The following is a 19,778-nucleotide window of genomic DNA, read 5'->3' on the forward strand; positions in this document are numbered from 1 at the left end:
TAATTTTTTCACACTATGGTGTCAGCTTTCCTTCTGCTTTTAAATCCCTTCTTGTCCTGAAAATACCCCTAAATTGTCAATATGTCTCTATACATATCACTACATTTTCACTGACCACATTAGACATTATTGCAAGATCAATGTCTACTCATATTGCAGTCATACCTTCATATTGCTTTGTAGGACTACTTATAATCTACGTAAGCACTAGCACCAGGATCTGGGATCAAGGTACTGATGAAATTAATTTGCATTCAGGTATAACATGAAATTCACCTCTGAAGTTCTGTAATGAAGAACTGTATTCAGGTTTTTCACATACTCACAAACCACACCATTAATGTGCATTTCCTAAATGCAACAAAGTGTTGAGAGATAAATGAGTGCAGAGGGTTTCCAGGGGAACTGGAACTCTATTTAAAGCCTCTTATTAATTAGCTCAGCGACTAAACCCTAGTTCAGGTGAAGATAAATTATGGCTATTCTCTTAGAACAACTTTTTAGGTAGACAGTAACAGATTTTTTTTCACTGATCCAGTTATTTTTTTTCTTGGCAACTATAACGTAAAAAATTGCAGTAATAAGTGACATGAAAGGATACTTTTCATATGCTTTGATTGAATTCAGAGATCTAGCTGGTCCAGAGGGATGAGAGAAGATTAAAAAAATTGCCAAATCTCAGTGTTACTGCTTAGACCACAATATTGGGTAGGGTGCAGTATAAGAGGTAGTATAACTCTACACTGATGAGCAGTGAAAAGCAGTCATATTAAAACTTATTTCTTGCGATCTGCTCAGTATCTGCAAGCCATCGTGTCCTTGCTACTGTGTAGCTAGATTATAGCTAGTACATTCAATCCCACTTGGACTGCAGCACAGCCTAGAAAAAGCCTCCTGCTCCTGGAGATGCTTTTCAATTTTGAGCCCACAATATTTCCCTTCAGAGTCTAACAGAGCCCATGTCCTGTCAGTTGCATTGCAGGAAATGACATGAACTATGTTTAATGATACATAGAAAATACACATTGGATATTGAGCCTTGGAATAGAAATTATTAAGTACTAATAATAAACCATGAACTTGATAGTAATAGCTCTACCTTAATTTATTGTCGGTATAAAATAGAGGATTGACTCTGAAGCATAATTCAAATTCAATAGTTTAGGGTCTGGTAAAGGTCTAGGTATAATGACACAGAGCTCAACATTACTATTTGTGCTGTTTCTTGAAACGGATAAAAATATAAACCTAGACAAAGACTAGTTTATGGAGAATAATGGGAATCAAATTGTATGTGACTCCCTTCACCCACATGACTGTGAAAATTATTCCAGAAACTTGTGATGAGGGAGTTGGTTAATCTGTCCTGTTCAATCCCTTCTGTTCAAAAGAAAAACAGCCTAATGATTAATCCCTCCAGTCTGATTAATCCTAGCTCCTGAGTTTTCCCAACTGCCTGAAATTCCTTTGCTGAATGCAGTTTCCTGCAGGGAAAACAGAGGAACAGGTTGCCACCCTCCTTACTGTTTCTGGCATTGTATTTCGCATCCCTTGAGCCAAAAAAGACCACATATATATATATACACATCCATATATATAGTTAAATTTCAAGATTCCAACACCTGAAGCCATTTCAAATATTAACTAAATATTTAAGGATATTAACATGAAACATTTGACTTCCGTATTTTACTGAGTTCTTCTTTTATTACTACCTAAAATTAGTACTCATCCAAGGTCAAAACTATTTATGAACTACAGTAAAAGATATGGTTTTGTTCTTAATACTTATCACAAGAAGAGATTTGTACATATATGTACACAAAATATCATAAAGCCGGTGTTCTGTATGCTGCTGGAAAAATCTATCATTGCTAACAAGATTACTTTAATAAAAAAGGGCTCATCTGGGTATGCAGCATTAAAGAGATTCAAAATGATAGGCAGTGAAATAAATCACTGCAAAGGAATTTTAAATTAAAGATTAAAATACTGAAAAACTTAAGAAAGGAATATCAAAGTTGATTCAGAATCCCATTTATAAACCTCATCTACCCTGAAAAAGACTGAATTTCATGAATGACACAAAAGCAAGTATGCAATCTGCTTGCACTGCATAAATTATGTGTATTTACTTATAATGCATATTTAGAAATCATCAGGAGCATGCTTACAAGACAGGACACTTACCTGATACAACTTCATGAACTTAGAAATTAAAAAAATTAACAAGAGACTGGAATTTAACAATGAGAAGGCTAATGGATAGCACAGTACCCACCTTCCAAACTAGCCTAAAGATTTCTCTTTCTCATTAACATATTTGTTTTGCAACATTTCAGAGAAACAAAACCAACAGTTTTCATGACCTTTGTAAGTGGCAGATCCTATTTAGGGATGGAAGTTCCACATGTGACTATCGAATATCATATCCTTGATACTTTATATTGAAAGAAATTATAAAAGCAAATAGTGGGATTTGAGACTACCATGCCAACAGTATCAAATTTGTATTTGATACTATTAAATAAAATGCAACTTCCTCAACATTTCTTGTATGGACTGGGAAAATATATAGTTCTAATTAGGAATCAAGCTCATTAATTCTGTTTTTCAGGGGATTTTTTTCATTCAAAAAAGAAAAAATACTTACCTTAAAGAAACTTCTTACACAGGTGGACTAGTTGGCGAGAAGCTCTTAACTGTCTGCTTACACTAGATTCTTTTGGTCTGCTAGACTGTTCCATTTGATTTTACCAACATCTATTACTTTATCAACATGCCTAATAAAACTTACTAGTTTGACATGATTTGGGAGATAGGATAACTATCTATTAGAATACATATATATATATTTAAAAATTATTCTTACCAAGATGACTTGAAAAAGAACTGGAAAAAGACGGATTTCTTCCATGAGGCTGTAAAAACATATTTTAAGATTTATTTAAAAACAGGAAGTGAATTCTTATTCAACACAGTAAACTCACAACAGGAACAGAGTAGTAGAATAGCTGGTGCCAAGATCCATGACCCAGAACCTTAGCCTTTGACTAGCCTTCAACAAAAATGAGTTCCATTTCAGATATTAAACAGAAACAGCAATGCTAGGTCAGCTTCACTGATGCAATTCAAGCGAGTAGAACAGTAATTAACTTAGCATTTTTTAATGGCAGAAATTAATAGAAAATTTTAAGTATAGAACAACACATATTATGAAACAGAGTGCACCATGTTTGAATTAATAGACTCAGCACACATAATGAAATTATAAATATACTGTGTTTTTTTAAAGAATGCCATGTTAACTAACTTCCTGGGTTTAACATATTTATATATGATATTTTTGTCAGTCACTTGACAGTGCTGAGCAGTGGTGGCCAAAGGGAGTCAGCCATATTCTCCAGCACTTCAAAATCAGGTAAAACCCAGCATATATACGCTTATAGAAAGAATATTCTCAAAAATCAGTAATACTTCATGTTAATGTAGTTTTCTATTCTTAGAACACAAAACACTCTATTAGTAAAGCATGTGTGTCTCTCACACTATGATGACATATGAATGACACGATTAAATGCTTTTTACTGTATTATATTCTCTAATTGGAAGAATGATTTTCACCTTTTCTTACACACTACACTAAACGCCTATTCACCAAACACCACAGAGAACACCAAATTGTGTTTCAGAAATTTCTTCTTGTGTCACTATAATGTGTATCACTGAAGTGCTTCAAAAACAATTGGTAGGTTTAACTTTGTGATACAGCAGAGATAAGACTGCATTAAGAAGCCCATGTAATAAATGCAGAACTCAAACACAGAGAGCATGTCTGGGATCTCAGTGTACAACACACTACAAAATAGTCTTGCCAGTAGTATGTCAGTTAAAACCACCAATTTATATTACATAGTTCTCTCTGAATAAACAAGAGTTATATAAAATAAGTATATAATTTCATGTTTGAAGCTTTACTGTGTAAAACTATATATTGGCTTCTGGTAAAACAATAATCAGATTAATTCTGTTTGGTAAACTATTTGTTAAAAAGAACTCATACACTCCTAAAATCACTTCGTTCCATTTAAGAGTTTTTATTCATGTCCAATAAGAAACGAGAAGAAGGTGTTATTTTTATGGATAGTGTAAGCTAAAATATTAGACCGTGAACTGAAGCAGCTAAAAGGAATTTTACATTCTCCTCTATGAACTTAATGAAAAAAATCAGAGGGGGCTAGAACAGACATCCAAAGGTCATAACAAAAATGCTTCATTTAGATTAATATCACCTCTAAGAGCCCTGGCTGTTCATATTTGCTGGAACTATGTATTGTAAAGGAAATACAATAATGAATGAAAGCCACGCTAAGAGAACAACCATACCTACGAATAACTGAGAACTACTTCTAAGTAATGCAGATATATGCATTATGTATGAATAATAATAATGGTTTACTTTTTCATACTGTTTTTCTGTTTCTCTGATCCTTGCCTTCACGTAAATGTAATAATGATTCTATGATGTAGAATCTATATATAGAGTTAAGGGTGGTATGAATAAGAAGATCTGCTGCATTGTACAGCACTGGCATGTGGACCGAGAGACAAGTAAAACATATCCGCTAAACTGTTCAAAACATAAAAAACCAGTATCACTTTATGCACCCACATATAGACATTTAGAAAACTAAGTAACAGCCTTGTTCAAACAAATGTGTTCATTTTTTCTTGCATACAGAAAAGTAACACTCAACAGAGGGAAAACTCAGGTAAGGAAAGAAACTCATTATTTCTAAGTTTAGAAGCTTGAATTTAAGGACAATTTCTCTTCTTATTAAATTGAGGGAATATTTCTTCCATATGCAATGGAAACAAGTTCCTTTCATGGGTCAGGAGAACATGAAAACTATTCTCCTCTGGGCCATCCAACAGCCCTTAAATAGACAGTTATGGCAGCTTGGATACAGCCAGGTCATAAGAAAGTCCCAGGATTACAGATATGAAGACTTATTATATTTGAGGTTCATTTCCAGAGCCAAACCTATTAGTTAAATTAAAAGCTTAGTCCATGCCTGCAAAACTGAATTTTGCTGATGTAGATATAACAATATTGAATGTAAAGGAAGTCATTTAAACACCACAGACTCCTAGAAAGAGCAACTACAGTAACAGCAATCATACTGACAAAATGAAGTTTTGCCAGCACAAGCCTACTTACACTTAGGCCTTATTGGAATTACTCACCCCAGCAAAAGCTGCTCACTTTGCTACATAAGCAGCATTTAAACTGTGAACATATTAGCAGTAAAATACAATCAAATACCAAGAATAGCTAAGCAATCCTAGTCCAGGCAAAACCTAGAAAAATGCTTTTGTGGTAAAGGGTAAATTATGAAACAATTGTTTTCAAACACTGCAAGCAGTCCCCATTGTTACAACATTACAAAGTCAGCTATACTTTCTGCTGAGATAAGCTAAGACAAAACTAGACCCAATAGGTCTGTTCTTAAAGGTCACCTGCCAACCTTTATGATTGAAACAATAAAAAGCTGCAGCCTTGAAAGAAAATCATACATATAACTTCGCTAAAGCACAAAGTCACATCAAGCATTGCATTAAGACAAGGCTTAAAGCTGATTTATCCCAACTTTGCATATATGTGTTCAAGAGAGAGAGTAACAATATCACACTCTTCATAGCTGTCTTAACATAGTTTTACAAAGGAATTGTCTTAAAGCTGGTAAAAGAGGAGTTTAGCTATGGAATTTATTTCATAGAATGTTCATGTTTTAAACCAAAATTATTTTGGTTCTTCATAGACTGTTACATAATTTATATTAAATTAGGTCCTACCCAGTTCAAAAAACATACAGAATCATCATGATATACAATATGCAAATCATAATACTAAATAACAATACTAAATATTTCCATCTCATTTAAATCTATATATAACTAAACCGCACTGGCTCAAAATAACTGGCCAGCTGATTTTAAAAGACTTGCTATCAGTACAATCTGAATTTTGAATATACTAACAATTTTCAGAATGAGATTGTGCCTCCAATTTTGCTTTCCAACAATATGTGAGATCTGTTTCTCTAAGAGATCCTGAATTACTTTCTTGCAAAACAAAAATCTACTGCAGGACACTGAACACAAAAAGCTTTTTGTTACAGGTTTGATACCTTAAAAATTTGAAAGGCAGAAAATATGTTATCAGATAGACGCTTTAGATAAAAGTTCGATGGGAGGGTGTGAAAATCTGGGTGATACAGACAGACATTCTAAGCTGAACAAATGAGTAGAAATCATTCTGAAGAACAGAACTGATGGATATGCACAAAGCAAGAATGAAGACATGCATTTTAAAGGGATGAAATGTCAAATCCATGACAGATTTTTGAACCCCACTAAGGGCTCTTAAAAAATAGGCATGACTGTGTAGATTGCAAAGGTTGGGGGAGACAGCTGAAGGAGACAATATTCTAGAAATTTATGAAGTAGTGTTCCTTTTCACTGTAAGATGATGGCATAAAATTAAGTGGCAAGTGATCAGATCAGACAAAGAAATCAAAAAAAAAAAAAAAAACCAACAACCAAACGAACCTGAAGATGATAGATCTTTATTTGCATGCGGTTATTTACAGAATAACTATTTATGCTGAAAGCTATTTGTGAAATATCTTTTTCAACCCACATAAATGAAATGAAACTTACTCCTCAATAGCTACCATCTACAGAACACCACATTATCTTATATGGGTTCTGAAAATAATAACTCATAGGGGGCTGAGAAAGCCTCCAGAAAGTATTCCCACTCACTGACTCCTTCCTGTAGTCTTCTTTGGGCACCTACTATTGAACACAAGAGAACGGACTGGACAGTGGTTTAGATTTGCTTCATGCTGAACAGAGGATTCATGGCAGAACTGAATTCACTCAAGTCTGCACCCCAACCAGCTGACTCTTCCTCATTTGCTACTTATATACACAAAACCAAAAATTCACTATTGAAAGTAAAAATAACCAAGAATGAATGGATTTGCTCCTTTTTAATGCTTTACATTAAAAGAGTACTTATTTGAACCTTCCAACATGACTCTTTTCAAAAATTCACTTAGGAGTAACATCAAATATTTGTGTCACATTTTTACAAGTTAGACATTCGGTAATTGATCAGCAACACGAAAGAGGAAACAAAATTACAGGTTTAAGGTTAATAGCTTATTCCTTTACTAAAGGGGAGCTTTTTTAAAATGTAACACTAAGGAGTTGTGTATGACATTAAAAATGGTGATTAGTATTACAGTCTGTACATGACTAGACTTTGAGAACTCCCTTGCAATAATGAACTCTGACCACTGCCTTTGATATGAATTACAATGATGTGCGACTTGTCAACAGTGTTATTAGCTGACACAAAACTTAACATTTCAAGAGTCTGTTTCTGGGCAAGTCTTCCTGCCTGGTGTTATTTGATAAAGCAGCATACATGCAAACTTTACACCAAACAATAAGAACAGCAAAGATCATAAAAATTCTCTGCTGTTTTATATTAGCATTACTTCTCTAAAAGGAAACTCAGGGTTTTTACAACATCAATTTCCATAGATGTGAAACTAGCATAATCAAAATCAAAATCAGGTTCTAAATCTACATAAACATTCCCTGAAGTTCTAACAAAACAGTTTCATCCTCTGGCTATCTCTCTCAATCCATCTGGATTGTGATTTTCTCACTAATGTTGTACACCTCTAAGATGTAATTCTACTGCTCAGTTCAGTTGGACCAGGCCCTAAGGCTTACCTGTTATCAGAACTACTCCATTTTATTTTATTCATATTCATTAGAGAAAATAAAACAACACATAAAAACAGGGAAGTAATTTAGAAGCAAATAGATCTACTTTTTAAAGTAAGCATTTCAACTTTAAACTAGGAAATTAAAATGACTAATGAGAAGAACAAAGTGTTTTTAAAGCAATTAATATAAGCCCACATTAATCAGGGAAAGCACTAAAGCACTAGTCCTCTAGTATAATGGCAAAGGAACTACAGCAGGTTCAAAGACAATCTATGCACAATGCTAACAAATGAACTGAATCACAGTCCTAGCAATTAAAAGCACCACACTAAACTCCAAAGAATTTAGTTTTGGTTTGGGGTTTGTTTGGGGTTTTTGACTGTTTGTTTTTTGAAATCAAGGGCAAGGATTTTAGACCATTTCAGAATATAGGAATGTAACTAAACGCTGATGTAGATCATCCTAATGTATGAAAAGACGATCAACTCATACTAACACCAACTCTAAAATGTGCCTTTAATGGTCTTTAATAGATAATGCATAGGGTACAAGAAGTAGCATAAACAAAGTCTGAAAATTGGACAATTTTTGGATGATTCCAAAGACACTATGACAGTTACTTTAATTAGCCAAGACAATAAGCGGCAATGTACGAAGTTGATCTATCTGTCATCTTCACAGGTACTAGATCTGTGCCATTTAGAAGCAGCCGATTTTTTGTTGTTGCTCTTCAGCACCTTCCTGTTTTGGTTTCTGATGCCTTTTCCCCTTTTTTTAGAGCAGTGCCTAATGTTTGTCTGGAAAATTTATTTTAAGGACAGGAGGTGAGAAAGGTTGCTTAATTTGGTTCCCTGTCCTTCACCATACATCTAAGAAGGGTGCCTTATCACTGGTTTTTAGTTAAGTGTTTCTCCCTCAGGAAATGACCTTAATAGAATACTGGAATGTGTCCCACTTCCATGATCATTATCTGATGCAGTATCTGACATTCCCCCCACTTCTATTCTATTACTTTTACTGTCTCCCTTCCTTGCAACCAAAATTGTCTATTTTAGCAACCCATAAAATTCAGACTCCATATTTTAGAAGGTTTAGCTTTCAGATATATTAACGTCATCAGATGCTGTGAGTTTCTGACTAAAGGTAGGCCGAGTAGCTGCCTAAGAGTGCACACAACTACATTTTGTAAGGGTCTCTGTAAGGCCAGAAGGCAAGTTAAGAATCATGATCCAGTAAAGTTTCCTGAGTAGCACAGTATAAAATCTATTACAACAGTCAAAACATTTAAGAGCAGCTAACTGGTATACCATATAAGTATAGGTATACTATATTCTTAGTTTTAAGAGAAACTAAGAAATTCACATAAGCGCCTCCTCATTACTAGAAAAAACCTAGCAATCTGATCATTACAGACCACAACAAAGAGCATAAAAGACTCAAAGCAGGAACCAAAAAAACCCCCAACCCTTTATAGATTCTTTCTGAATGCAGACTTTGCATAGCTAAATCCAACCTCAGCCTGCTACAGACATTTGCTCCCACTATGAGAAATTGTATTCCTCCAAAAGCTCTTCACACAGGTACAATCCACCAAGAGCAATTAACATGAAGGCAAAAAAAGTAATGCAAATTTACAGTAGTCCAGAAATGAATCATTAACTGAAGCTACAACTTCCCTCAATATCAGTGATTTCTTTTAAAATCAGCCGTCTTGATACAGCTAAACATGAACTCTGCTATTAACACTCACACTGGTTTTAACGTCCACAGTTTCTCTTATCACAAAATATTAAACATTCTTGAAGAAGACAAGGCAATAGGTATTTAGGAGAGCCACAACAAAATACTACTAAAAGGTTTAAAGCCAGACTATTTGCTTTGAGACAAGTATAAAATAGGCAACTGATGGACAAATTCTGTTCAAAGCTCATTCCTCCAATATCTGCTATTTTCTTAGTAAACAAATTCTAAGTGAGGCTGTATCAGACAGCAATTGTGTGATGTAAAAGCAGGTACAAAGGGGTACCTGATTCAATTATACTCTAACCCATTCAGGTCAAAATAGACAAGAAAACACTCATCCTTTTCTGAAACTGGATTTTCTTCCTGTGGATGCTCATATGATCAGATATCCAAATACTTAAAAGTGTCCACAGAAACACATTAAAGTTGAGGTTTTTTACAGCTACCATCTTATACAAGAGGCAACTTACGTTGCTGAGAGATTAATCCCGCAGCACATTAATGGGATATCACTAGAGTTCTTCACTGCTAAATTGAAAAGCAATGGAGTGGAAGAGCTCCCACAACAGAGAGTGTTAAAAATTACTTCAACAGTGGAGCAAAGATTACAAATTATTTTTTGTATTCTTATAAAATGCTAATTAAAGGCATTCAAAATATGTATTGTAACTACAATATTTTATCATAAGCTTAAAGAACATCAAAAATATAATTGTATTCGAATATCTGTATCTATGCCATATATAACAGTCTGTAACAGAAAACAGAAATGTCCAAAAATAGTAGGAAGAAGATGAGATGTCTTTCCTCTGATATCACAATTTAACTAATTTACAGTATCAGCTATGAAAAAAAGGAAACAAAAAAATGGAGTGCATCTGTCTCCTTCCAAGTGCTAAAATAAGAACTGCTCAAATGCAGATGCCTCTATCAGGGAGCACACAGGTAAAAACTGAGCTGGTGGTGAGAAGAAGAACGGTAAGTGTGAGATGCAAGAAAATTAGTAGAATTAATAAAAAGGGAGCAAGAAAGCAAGAATCTCTTAGGTGAGCATGTCCGAGAACAAGCTATCATATGAACAAACTAAATAAAAGCACACTAGCCTTTTCCTCCTCCCAATGCACTCTTTACTTCAAAATAATAGTATTAATAACTATTTTTGAAAGACATTGCAACAGTAAGGTAAATACTAATTTAACATTTTGTCATTTTACGATCTTTTTGCTACCATCACTTTTATTCATTTAAAAACACAGGAGAAAGCATCATCCATCCTTGAAAGCCAGGCATTGTGGATAAAATGTAAACTTGAAGAAGCCACAGAGGCTCAATGCAGTGACTCACATCACTCTCATCAGTAGTAAAATGCAGTAGAGTTTTTCCACAAAGAACAAACTAAATCCCACAGGATTTGTGTCCAGTGTTATTTATTTATTCTCCATCACAATTTTTGCAGAGACTTTCCATCTGTCTAATGAAAGGAACAAAAGAGAGCATATGCCTTGAGTATTTCTGAGCTTCATGAATACTAATTAGTTACTCATTGAACCAAAACAGAACCAATTGTGATATAGTATTCACTATAGCATGTACCTGGTTTCTATTTTGTTCACCAGCAATTTGTATCAATATGAATATATTATTCACCTCTCTCATGCTTTTGAAGCATTGGCTACTTCCTGCAAAATTTATTGGGAAGTCAAAGAATAAGGAAAAAGACAGGCCAAGGGAATTGCCTAAACTGTGCTCCTTAAGAAACCCAGCCAAACAAATGATTTAGAAAAAGTAAAAGAGGACTTGTAAAGTATGTGAGAGACACAACAATTACAGATGGGTTAGAATCTGGAATCTGGTAGCCAGTTCTTAAATAAGAGTGCTGGACATACTGGTATTTCAAATTATTAATAGTTCATTGAATATCCACAGCTGCTTTTTATTAATATTAAGAAAAAAACTCCTGTCTGATGCCAGATGACCATGAGAATGAGTGTGCATCCACAATCTACCTACACTGAGCATAATGGCAAATATGTATGATTCTGGAAATAAAGCAAATTCAGTAGGCAGAGGAAATGTGCTGCTACTATAACCAGCTTTCTAGTTACAGAAGTATTCTTCATAACTCTTAAAGTACTAGAATATCTGTAGGTTAATTCTAAAAATGGAAAGCCGTTCTATTTGTTTCTAGAATACATAAAATCCTACAGTAGCATAAACAGCTTGTTTACAATGAAACTCTTCTATACAATTCAAAACATTTAAAATCTCAAGCCACCGTATTTCCTAGTTCATTTGTAGTCTACTTAGTATATTAAAGCACCATTCCCAGTAGCATCATAAAAGATTAAAAGAGGATGTTTCATATTTTGTAATAAAAAGTGGGAAAACAAATTAAATTTCCTTCCTGATGTTTTTTAATCTTGTGCTCATTTTAATCAACCAAAGCAAGACAGTACAATGCTCAGCAACCTCTGAGCCATAACACTATCAGACACCACAAGTAGACAGCGGTCAATGACAAGAATAACCACATTTTTGGGCATGTCCAGGAAGATGGAGAGATCACTCCTTATAACTATCAACTCACACAGTGTAAGTTCTATGACACAGTTTTTAATTTTTTTTCTGTCCATCACAGCCTAAATTTTGGAACAAGAAGCAAGAGATACTAAGGTACTTCTAAACATACTGAGTCTACCTATACCAAAAATTAAAATCCATATTTAGGAACTTTAAGGGTAGATGTGTTTGCAGGAGAACTGATCAGCTTTCAAGTGAGTTGACTGGTGTGAACCTTTAACAAACACATCCCCTTTGTCCTAGCTACAAATATGTTTAGCTGAACAAAAATTTTGATAATGTTTTGGGTTTTGTTTGTGTTTTTTTTACATTTTTAAAGATAGTTTTAATGTTAAAATTCTTATGATTTTATCTCTAGCTGTTTCATTGGCTAAATCCACATTAAAATAACCAGAATCATACAAAATTGACACAAAAGACATAAGACTGTGCTCTATAACAAATACTCTCCAATGATTTTTCTAAATCAAAGTGCTAGTCAAAGTAGTACAACAGTGAGATCTGTTATTGCTAATTCCTAATAGGAAAGAAGAAGTTGAAACAGAAGGAAGCCAGAGCAACAGGGAATATGTAGTCGTATTACCTCACAGAAGCAGGGCTGTGCTTGGTCAGGGCCACCAGCAGTTTCAGAGCATATATTGGTACTGGGTCTGGAGCCAGCAGAATGTGCTCATACCTGAAAGACAAGGTGGGAAAGGGGCAGAAACAAGTCAAGAGATATATATCAAAAAAGTTGATATTAAAAATTCATAATTTCCCATTTCCAAACTCTATAACTACAATGGAAATACAACGCTGTTTGAAATTGTACAAAGCAACAAACAAGACTCACTTAGAAACAGTATTTTAAAACCAGTATCAGATTAAATTTAAAAGCAGCATTAGTAAGAGACCACGTTTTTAGAGAGAGAGATAGAATTGTAAAATATGCAATAATATATATGCTTGTGTGTATATATTATATATGCATATATATATGTGCAGGTTACATATATAAAACATTCACCTTGTCTACATGCACAAGACTTATTTATTGATCTATATTAAGTATTTTATACATAAAAAAATCTATTCTTCAAGAGACCAAGTAGTAAATGAGCCTCAAAATATCAGGCAGAAGATTTATTGGGTGCTCAGGAAGATGATCAACCAAATTACATATGATTAAGCTCTATATTTTGCATACATAGTTATTTTTCTCAAAATTGAGAAAAACTCACATTGAGCTTTTTATCTCAAATTTCAAAAAATATTGCTTTCACTGCAGCATACTTCCATTCTCCAAGTAATATAGACCAGAAGAATAAAAAAGTACTCCAAAGCAATGTTTATTGAGAGCTACGGCAGAAAATAAAACAAAAAAAACCTCTTTGAAACATTTTCAAGTATCACCTCATGGAAATCCTGGTAAGGGAAAACAGGCTGCTGAAAAACAAAATGGACCTTGCTGTTGCTACTAACGTTCTAGTGATACCCACCCAAAAAACAGGGCTAATTTTACTGCATTTAAACAAAAATGTATGTGGATGGCAGTAGGATACAATGATGGAAGTGAGAAAGATGTAAGCATAGAAAACCACAGACTTGGCTATGTCAAAATGCAGTCTTTGATTTCAAATAGTGCTACTCTAAAGACATGGAAGTAATAGAAGAGGAAGTATAAATCTCTTCATATGCAAAAGAAAAACCATGAAGAATTAATCAAGAACAAATGAAAGGATGAATTGTAGGAAAACATGGTAGGTTATCATGTTATGAGCAACAAAATGCTTCCACAAAAAGAAGAAATTGTAGTGTTCTGGTAGAGGGAATCATGCAAATCACTGAAAATTTTATTTCACATCTTGAGATCCCTAGTGCTGCCTGAACTGAGGAATCTGGATCATTTCCCACAACATTCATGCTAGTATGTACCCTACTGTGTGTTAGCTCTTCCCCTCTCTGCAGGCACCACACCACAGCACTCAGATTTATGCAGGAAGGAAATCTAGAGGGAGATGAAGTGCTTTGCTTGTCTATGAGGAGGAGGGAGAAGCACATCAGCCATGAGGTCTTGATGTAGCCTGTGGGAGTTCCCTCATAAGGGCTAACATTCCTACACAAGCACACAGCCTATGGGCAATGTGTCATGGCTACTACATACTTGAATGAGCCACTGTAGGGTTGCAAATCACGTTGGAGTATCTACAGAATTATCAGTTAGAAGTCAGTGTTGGCTTCAGGTCTTTAGTGATTAAACTCTCTCCTTTACAAATAACAGATTCCAGTTCCCCAAAGAAAACTATTTCTCACTGGTCAATAAAAATCTCTTCCTTAATAAAAGAAGAAAATACTGTAATACATTAGAAGACACTGATTCCAAAAGCCCTACATATGAGCAATACATATTCCTACCAAACATAATGGGACTACTTGCAATTTTTTTTTTTCAGCGTCCATGACTAAATCTTCCAAGGCAAGCAAAGATGCTATCAGGTGACTCAGATGCCAGAAGCCATCTTTCATTGCATAAGACATCGATTTAAGTCTCCAAAACTGTAATTCTAACAGTAGTAACAAATGAATCAGCCATGCTAGCTTAAAAATCTGACACTTGGCAATATACTTGTTTATATAAACACATCAATATGACCCCTAAACAGAGTCCACTTTAAACAGTTTTAAGTTTTCTATATATTACATTTGAGAGACACTATTATTACTTAGCACACTTAGCATCCTAATTTCTTGAGGTTCAATAAAAAAGGTCTCACTTCATTTCCTTTTCCTTGGAACTCTATTCTCCCCTCCCCCAAGGTAATACTAGTAAAGGATATTTCTAAGGGAAGGGGTAGTGATCCATCAAACCAAATACCACATGAGGAAACGCAGATTACTAGAGTCAATGTATTAGCAATTAATACAAACACATTTCCTGAATAAAGGCCATCTGGAGCTATGAATATATGAATCTTCTCAGAAGGGAAAATAGTCCATGCTTGAGATACTTTATTAAATGAATGAGTCATCAAATGATTTCACTGCCACTTCGTAACACAGAACAGTTTAGTAACAGCGGCTGTAGAGGGCATTTTGAAAGGATTTTGTGAATTCCAGGTACTACACTGTAAGGAGTTATTTTGTCAATCTTTTCTATAAACAACCTTGACAAAAAGACCTAAAGACTTAGGGACATAGACTCTCTTAAACTCTTAAAAAAAGAACATTATGTCAAGCATCCTGGACTTCATACTTGCAGAATTGGCTTGGTAGTCTACTGAGAACAAGCTACAAAAACTTTCAAATGAAATAAAACTTTATTTACACATTTCTCTCTTTCTGCTGATTCTGGCTCAATTTTTAATGATATATAATTAAGTATATTAAGAATTAAAATGAAATAGAGCTGATGTTTCAATTTTGGATTAAAAAATCTGGATATAAAGCATTTGCCATGTATTCATTGTCTATAGCTGCAGGTTTCATTTTGGTTATGAAACGCTCAGGAAAATAATCTTTCAATGAACTGAAAGTTAATGACATTATTTTGTTCAATTTAATCAAAACCCTATGAGGAAGCTAACTTTGTGATCCATAAATGCACAAATATTTAATGGAATTACCATTTTATTGATGATGCAGAAGATGAGATAAAAGTAGTAATCACTGCACTCCTGCATTTATCCCAAAATAAAGTCTGTTTATACTTTATGCATAGTGACCCACATTCTATTTCAAGGGTCAGTTTTACATTTAAACAAATTAATTTGAGAAGAATATTTATAGGAACAAAATATAAACACAAATGTCTAAGATTACAATCTTCCCTAAAAAGAACATCCCATATTAAACCCGCATGTCCCTCCCTTCCAGGTTCAACAGCTCTCAGTTCTCAGTAGATTCAAAAGGGGTGGAAATACCTACTTCCCTCCACAGCCTGCCCATGAAAAAATGGCCATCACATAGCTCCCTTCTTTTGACTGTCCTCCAGCTGTCACATTCTGTCCCATCCTTTACCCAGCAACAGAAGGACTAAACAATATCAGCAAAAAGCTCTTCAGCCTCCAAATGTTCCATCTCAGAGTTTTCAAGTAACCCATACTTCTTGGGATAGAGCTTTACATTATCTTTACAAGTAGATAACACTGACTCTTAGAAGCCCTTCCTTCTCATCTCAACTAACGAGATGTGGAAACTGATTCAGGAAACACTTAAACCCTGGAGCCAAGATTCTGAGCTGCTGCAAGACCCTTTTTCATGCATCTGCCACACAATGTATGCTAAGATAGCACAAGTGAAGTCCCCAACATAGATAGGGTCATATTTAGTCTCAGGCTGAAAAACCCTTCCTCTCAGTTGAGCTAGTAAGCTTGGAGACAGAAGTTTACTGGCTGTTTTCCTTCTAGTTTGTACTTAGCAAAATATGTGCCTCCAAACACACTTCCCCCAGTTCAATGAGAAATGTTGAATAAGATAGACATGGCTACAAAGGGCAAGTTTCAGAGCAAGGACAGAACTCTCCCTCCTCTGACTTCAGGTCTCTTCCCCTGTCTAAAGAAAATCATCTGACAGATTTTAATAATGCATATAGTCTATTTTAAAAATAATATTTCCAGATGCCATTTTAATTTGTACTGATACATCTACATTTCCCAGAGGAAAAAAATGTGAAGAAAGGTGTTGAAAATAAGTTTCTCTACAGAAATGTAAGATTTCCATCCAATTCTCTGTCATAGAGAAAAGTTTACACACCTTCCATGGATAAAACTTTGGCCCTTAAACTGTAAGAACATTGCTCAATCAGCAGAGAAAGTCTCATTATTGGAAAAGGCACTGTGTTTCTGATCATAATCCAGCATCCGTTCCTCCAGCCTTCTTGCATTTATTTAATGTAGGGGTGGAGAACAATTTTCTCACTCAGGGCAGCTAAGTATTGACCATTATTAACTTTTAAGGACCACACAGGGAAATACACTGCAGCATTTTTAGAATAGTGTAAAATACAATTGGTGACTCATCACTGCTGTACTCATCTTGTGTTCCTTCCCTCTACTCACAGATGTTACCAGCTCACAGTCAATGTGTGTGCAACACAAAGAGCTCTCTTTATGCTCACCTGCAAGTCAGCATGAAATGAGAGGCCTCATTTGACCATGAACCATGTAAATGAAGTTCCAGACCACATCTGGCCCACAGGCTGTAGTTTCATTTACTCTGCTGTAGGGTTTTTTTGCTGCATGGGGCAGCAGGAAAGGACAGCAATTTAGAGGCAATAACCTCTGAGTGGACTATGAAAGATTAATCCATGATGCACTGTTCTTTTTAAAAAGTTATATGCCATTACATATGATTTCAGAACATCTTAAATAAAGGTACAATATCCAAAATTGACAAAAAGATGTTATAGTTAGAATGTTCTGACTTTATCAGAAGAACAAAGAGGAGTATTTAAATTATAGCCCAAAAGCTAGAGGGAATCCTGTTTTGCTCCAAGAGCAGCCAGAGGCACAGTATCAGAAATGAGTGTCACACAGAAGTTGTGTTTGTGTTGCATGTGACAAAATACTAAATAAACCTAGGAGGAGAAGTTGGGCAAAGAAGTCTGGCAGCAGTCAATTGCTATTCCTCTTTCAACTTAGCCATTTAAACATAGAAAGGATGGCTAAAACAAATACACTGTCAAAATGGATTGAGTATCAAGTTATTCCCCATTACAGGAGCAATATTATACTTACTGAGGCAGCAGTAAATCTCTAATGAGAGACAGAAGCTTGTTGTTTGAGTTGAGGGTCTCCCCTTTCTCCTCAGCCATGACTTCGTGGCTTAAAAGCAGTGATATAGTTTCTGAGAGCAACCGCAAGCTGAAGAGTCTCCATTCCACTAGAAAATAAAGGTGCCAAGAATGTGACCACACTGAAATGTAACTAAAACAAACTGTGGAATTCATGCAAACTGTAGCTGATGTGTCTGTATACCTACCATTCTGACTGTGGACCAAAGAAACAAGTGGTGGGAGGATACAGTCTTCAACCTAAAACAGAATTAGAAAGATGTGGCTTAGATCATTCACAGAGGAAAAAGACAGAACAGAGATACACTGTCATTCATGTTTATTCTGCTGCTAGAGCCCTTAATCAAAAGAGATGAATAATCATGGAAATTCAGCCCTAATCACTCTTAAAAAGCCACCAAGTTCATTTTTCTCTGGTAAACTGCCACAAAATTACAGACATTAATGTACTTTTATATAGAAAACAACAGTAACTTTAGTAAAATTCCATGACACGGAATTTTAATTTAAAATACAGAATTCAGCGCAGATGTAAGATATTACGAAAAAAGAGTATTAGAGTATCTTAATCCTGATGCTTTAAGCCATAAACTAATCATTGAACAGAGTTCAGATGAAAAACAGAATGGCATAGAATTAAAATACATCAGGAAAGATGTACTACCTCTAATTAAAATATCCCCAAGCTTAATACAGAGACCTGAAAATACTTTAACTTCTTCCCTTCTGGTAATACACAGTCTTCCACTAAAATTTAAATTTGCATACTTAAGTTGCACTATGAAAAAATATAATCCAGTCAACTCTTTATTGTCCATGAGGGTATTGTTACAAATCTATCACCTGTCAGAGGACTAGTCAGCTTAGCTCCATTGGAAATCAACTGATGATAAACTAGGCTATAGCTGAGTTACAAAAATTGAGTATTACTAGTATTCTCTATAAGAGAGTTTCTAAGTCTTAAATCACTGTTAAAATATAATTTATTTAGACAGGACATGCTTGGGTTTTGGGGAGAGGATGGATGGGCAACCCTGCAATTTTTAAGCATGCATCATGGATGCACACCTTGTCCTAGGATTTACTTATACAAATAAAATTGCTGTGTAGATTCTCACTACACTGTGGATAGGATTTGGTGTAACAAGACTGTGTTATAATCCCCCATGTGTTTTGTTTCAGTAATTAATACAAGAAGATAAAATTTCCCTAGATATGTGCAGCTACTAATAAGAAACATCTATAGAAGCTGAAAGTATGTATGAAAAGGGCCACTAACTGAAGTTAGCCTCTAGCCAGCAATAACTGCAGTTAGCAACTATTTAATTGCTGGCTGGTGAACTCTGTTAAATGAATTTAACAGAGTTAAATTCATTTATTTTGTTTTTTTTCATTTCTGAAAAATACTACTACAAAATGCTTTTGTTACAGACTTTCAATAAAAGAAGTAAAAGGATTCTGCTTGAGGGATGGAAGTCAAACTACTCTTGCAAGAACAAATAGCCTTTCTACCTATATAGATAATGCTATATATCATAGATGTAGTGACTTTTGTAACACTTCATAATTTTGAAATTTTTCATGGTCTTTTCAGTTAAATAATAAGACTACACTGCATTCCAATAACTCCATTAGTGCAGGTTTCTAAGCTGTTCTACAAACGGTAATGTATCAGTTATAACATACCAGTGAGGTAGGAAAAAAAATATATGTACTTAAGAACTTTCAGTCCAAGAAACCAGTTCAATGTACTGCAAAGCCTCTCAAGTGAAGAGGCACATGTAAGTGGTAAATTAAAGGTGTGAAACAGAAAAGAGGGAAAGAAGCAGCTCTAGATTATCTGAAGCAACCTACAGTCCCTGGATATTATGAATCA

The 19,778-nt window shown here is 34.8% G+C and overlaps 1 protein-coding gene across 11 annotated transcripts in view; it reads right to left on the reverse strand.

Annotated features, from left to right (window-relative positions):
* Window positions 1-19,778, reverse strand: part of ULK4 (unc-51 like kinase 4) — a 252,965-nt gene that overhangs the window by 155,373 nt on the left and 77,814 nt on the right. For all 11 annotated transcript variants that reach the window (XM_042044411.1, XM_042044406.1, XM_042044404.1 and 8 more), the window contains 4 exons: window positions 18,091-18,142; window positions 17,847-17,991; window positions 12,716-12,808; window positions 2,873-2,921 (listed from right to left, as the gene is read on the reverse strand). In XM_042044411.1, the coding sequence (XP_041900345.1) occupies window positions 2,873-2,921; window positions 12,716-12,808; window positions 17,847-17,991; window positions 18,091-18,142 (339 nt within the window). The remainder of the gene's footprint in view (window positions 1-2,872; window positions 2,922-12,715; window positions 12,809-17,846; window positions 17,992-18,090; window positions 18,143-19,778) is intronic.

This window comes from Corvus kubaryi, unplaced genomic scaffold (assembly GCF_017639235.1).
Source record: "Corvus kubaryi isolate FWS band 111438036 unplaced genomic scaffold, C.kubaryi_AGA036_p1.0 37398, whole genome shotgun sequence".
NCBI lineage: Eukaryota > Metazoa > Chordata > Aves > Passeriformes > Corvidae > Corvus > Corvus kubaryi.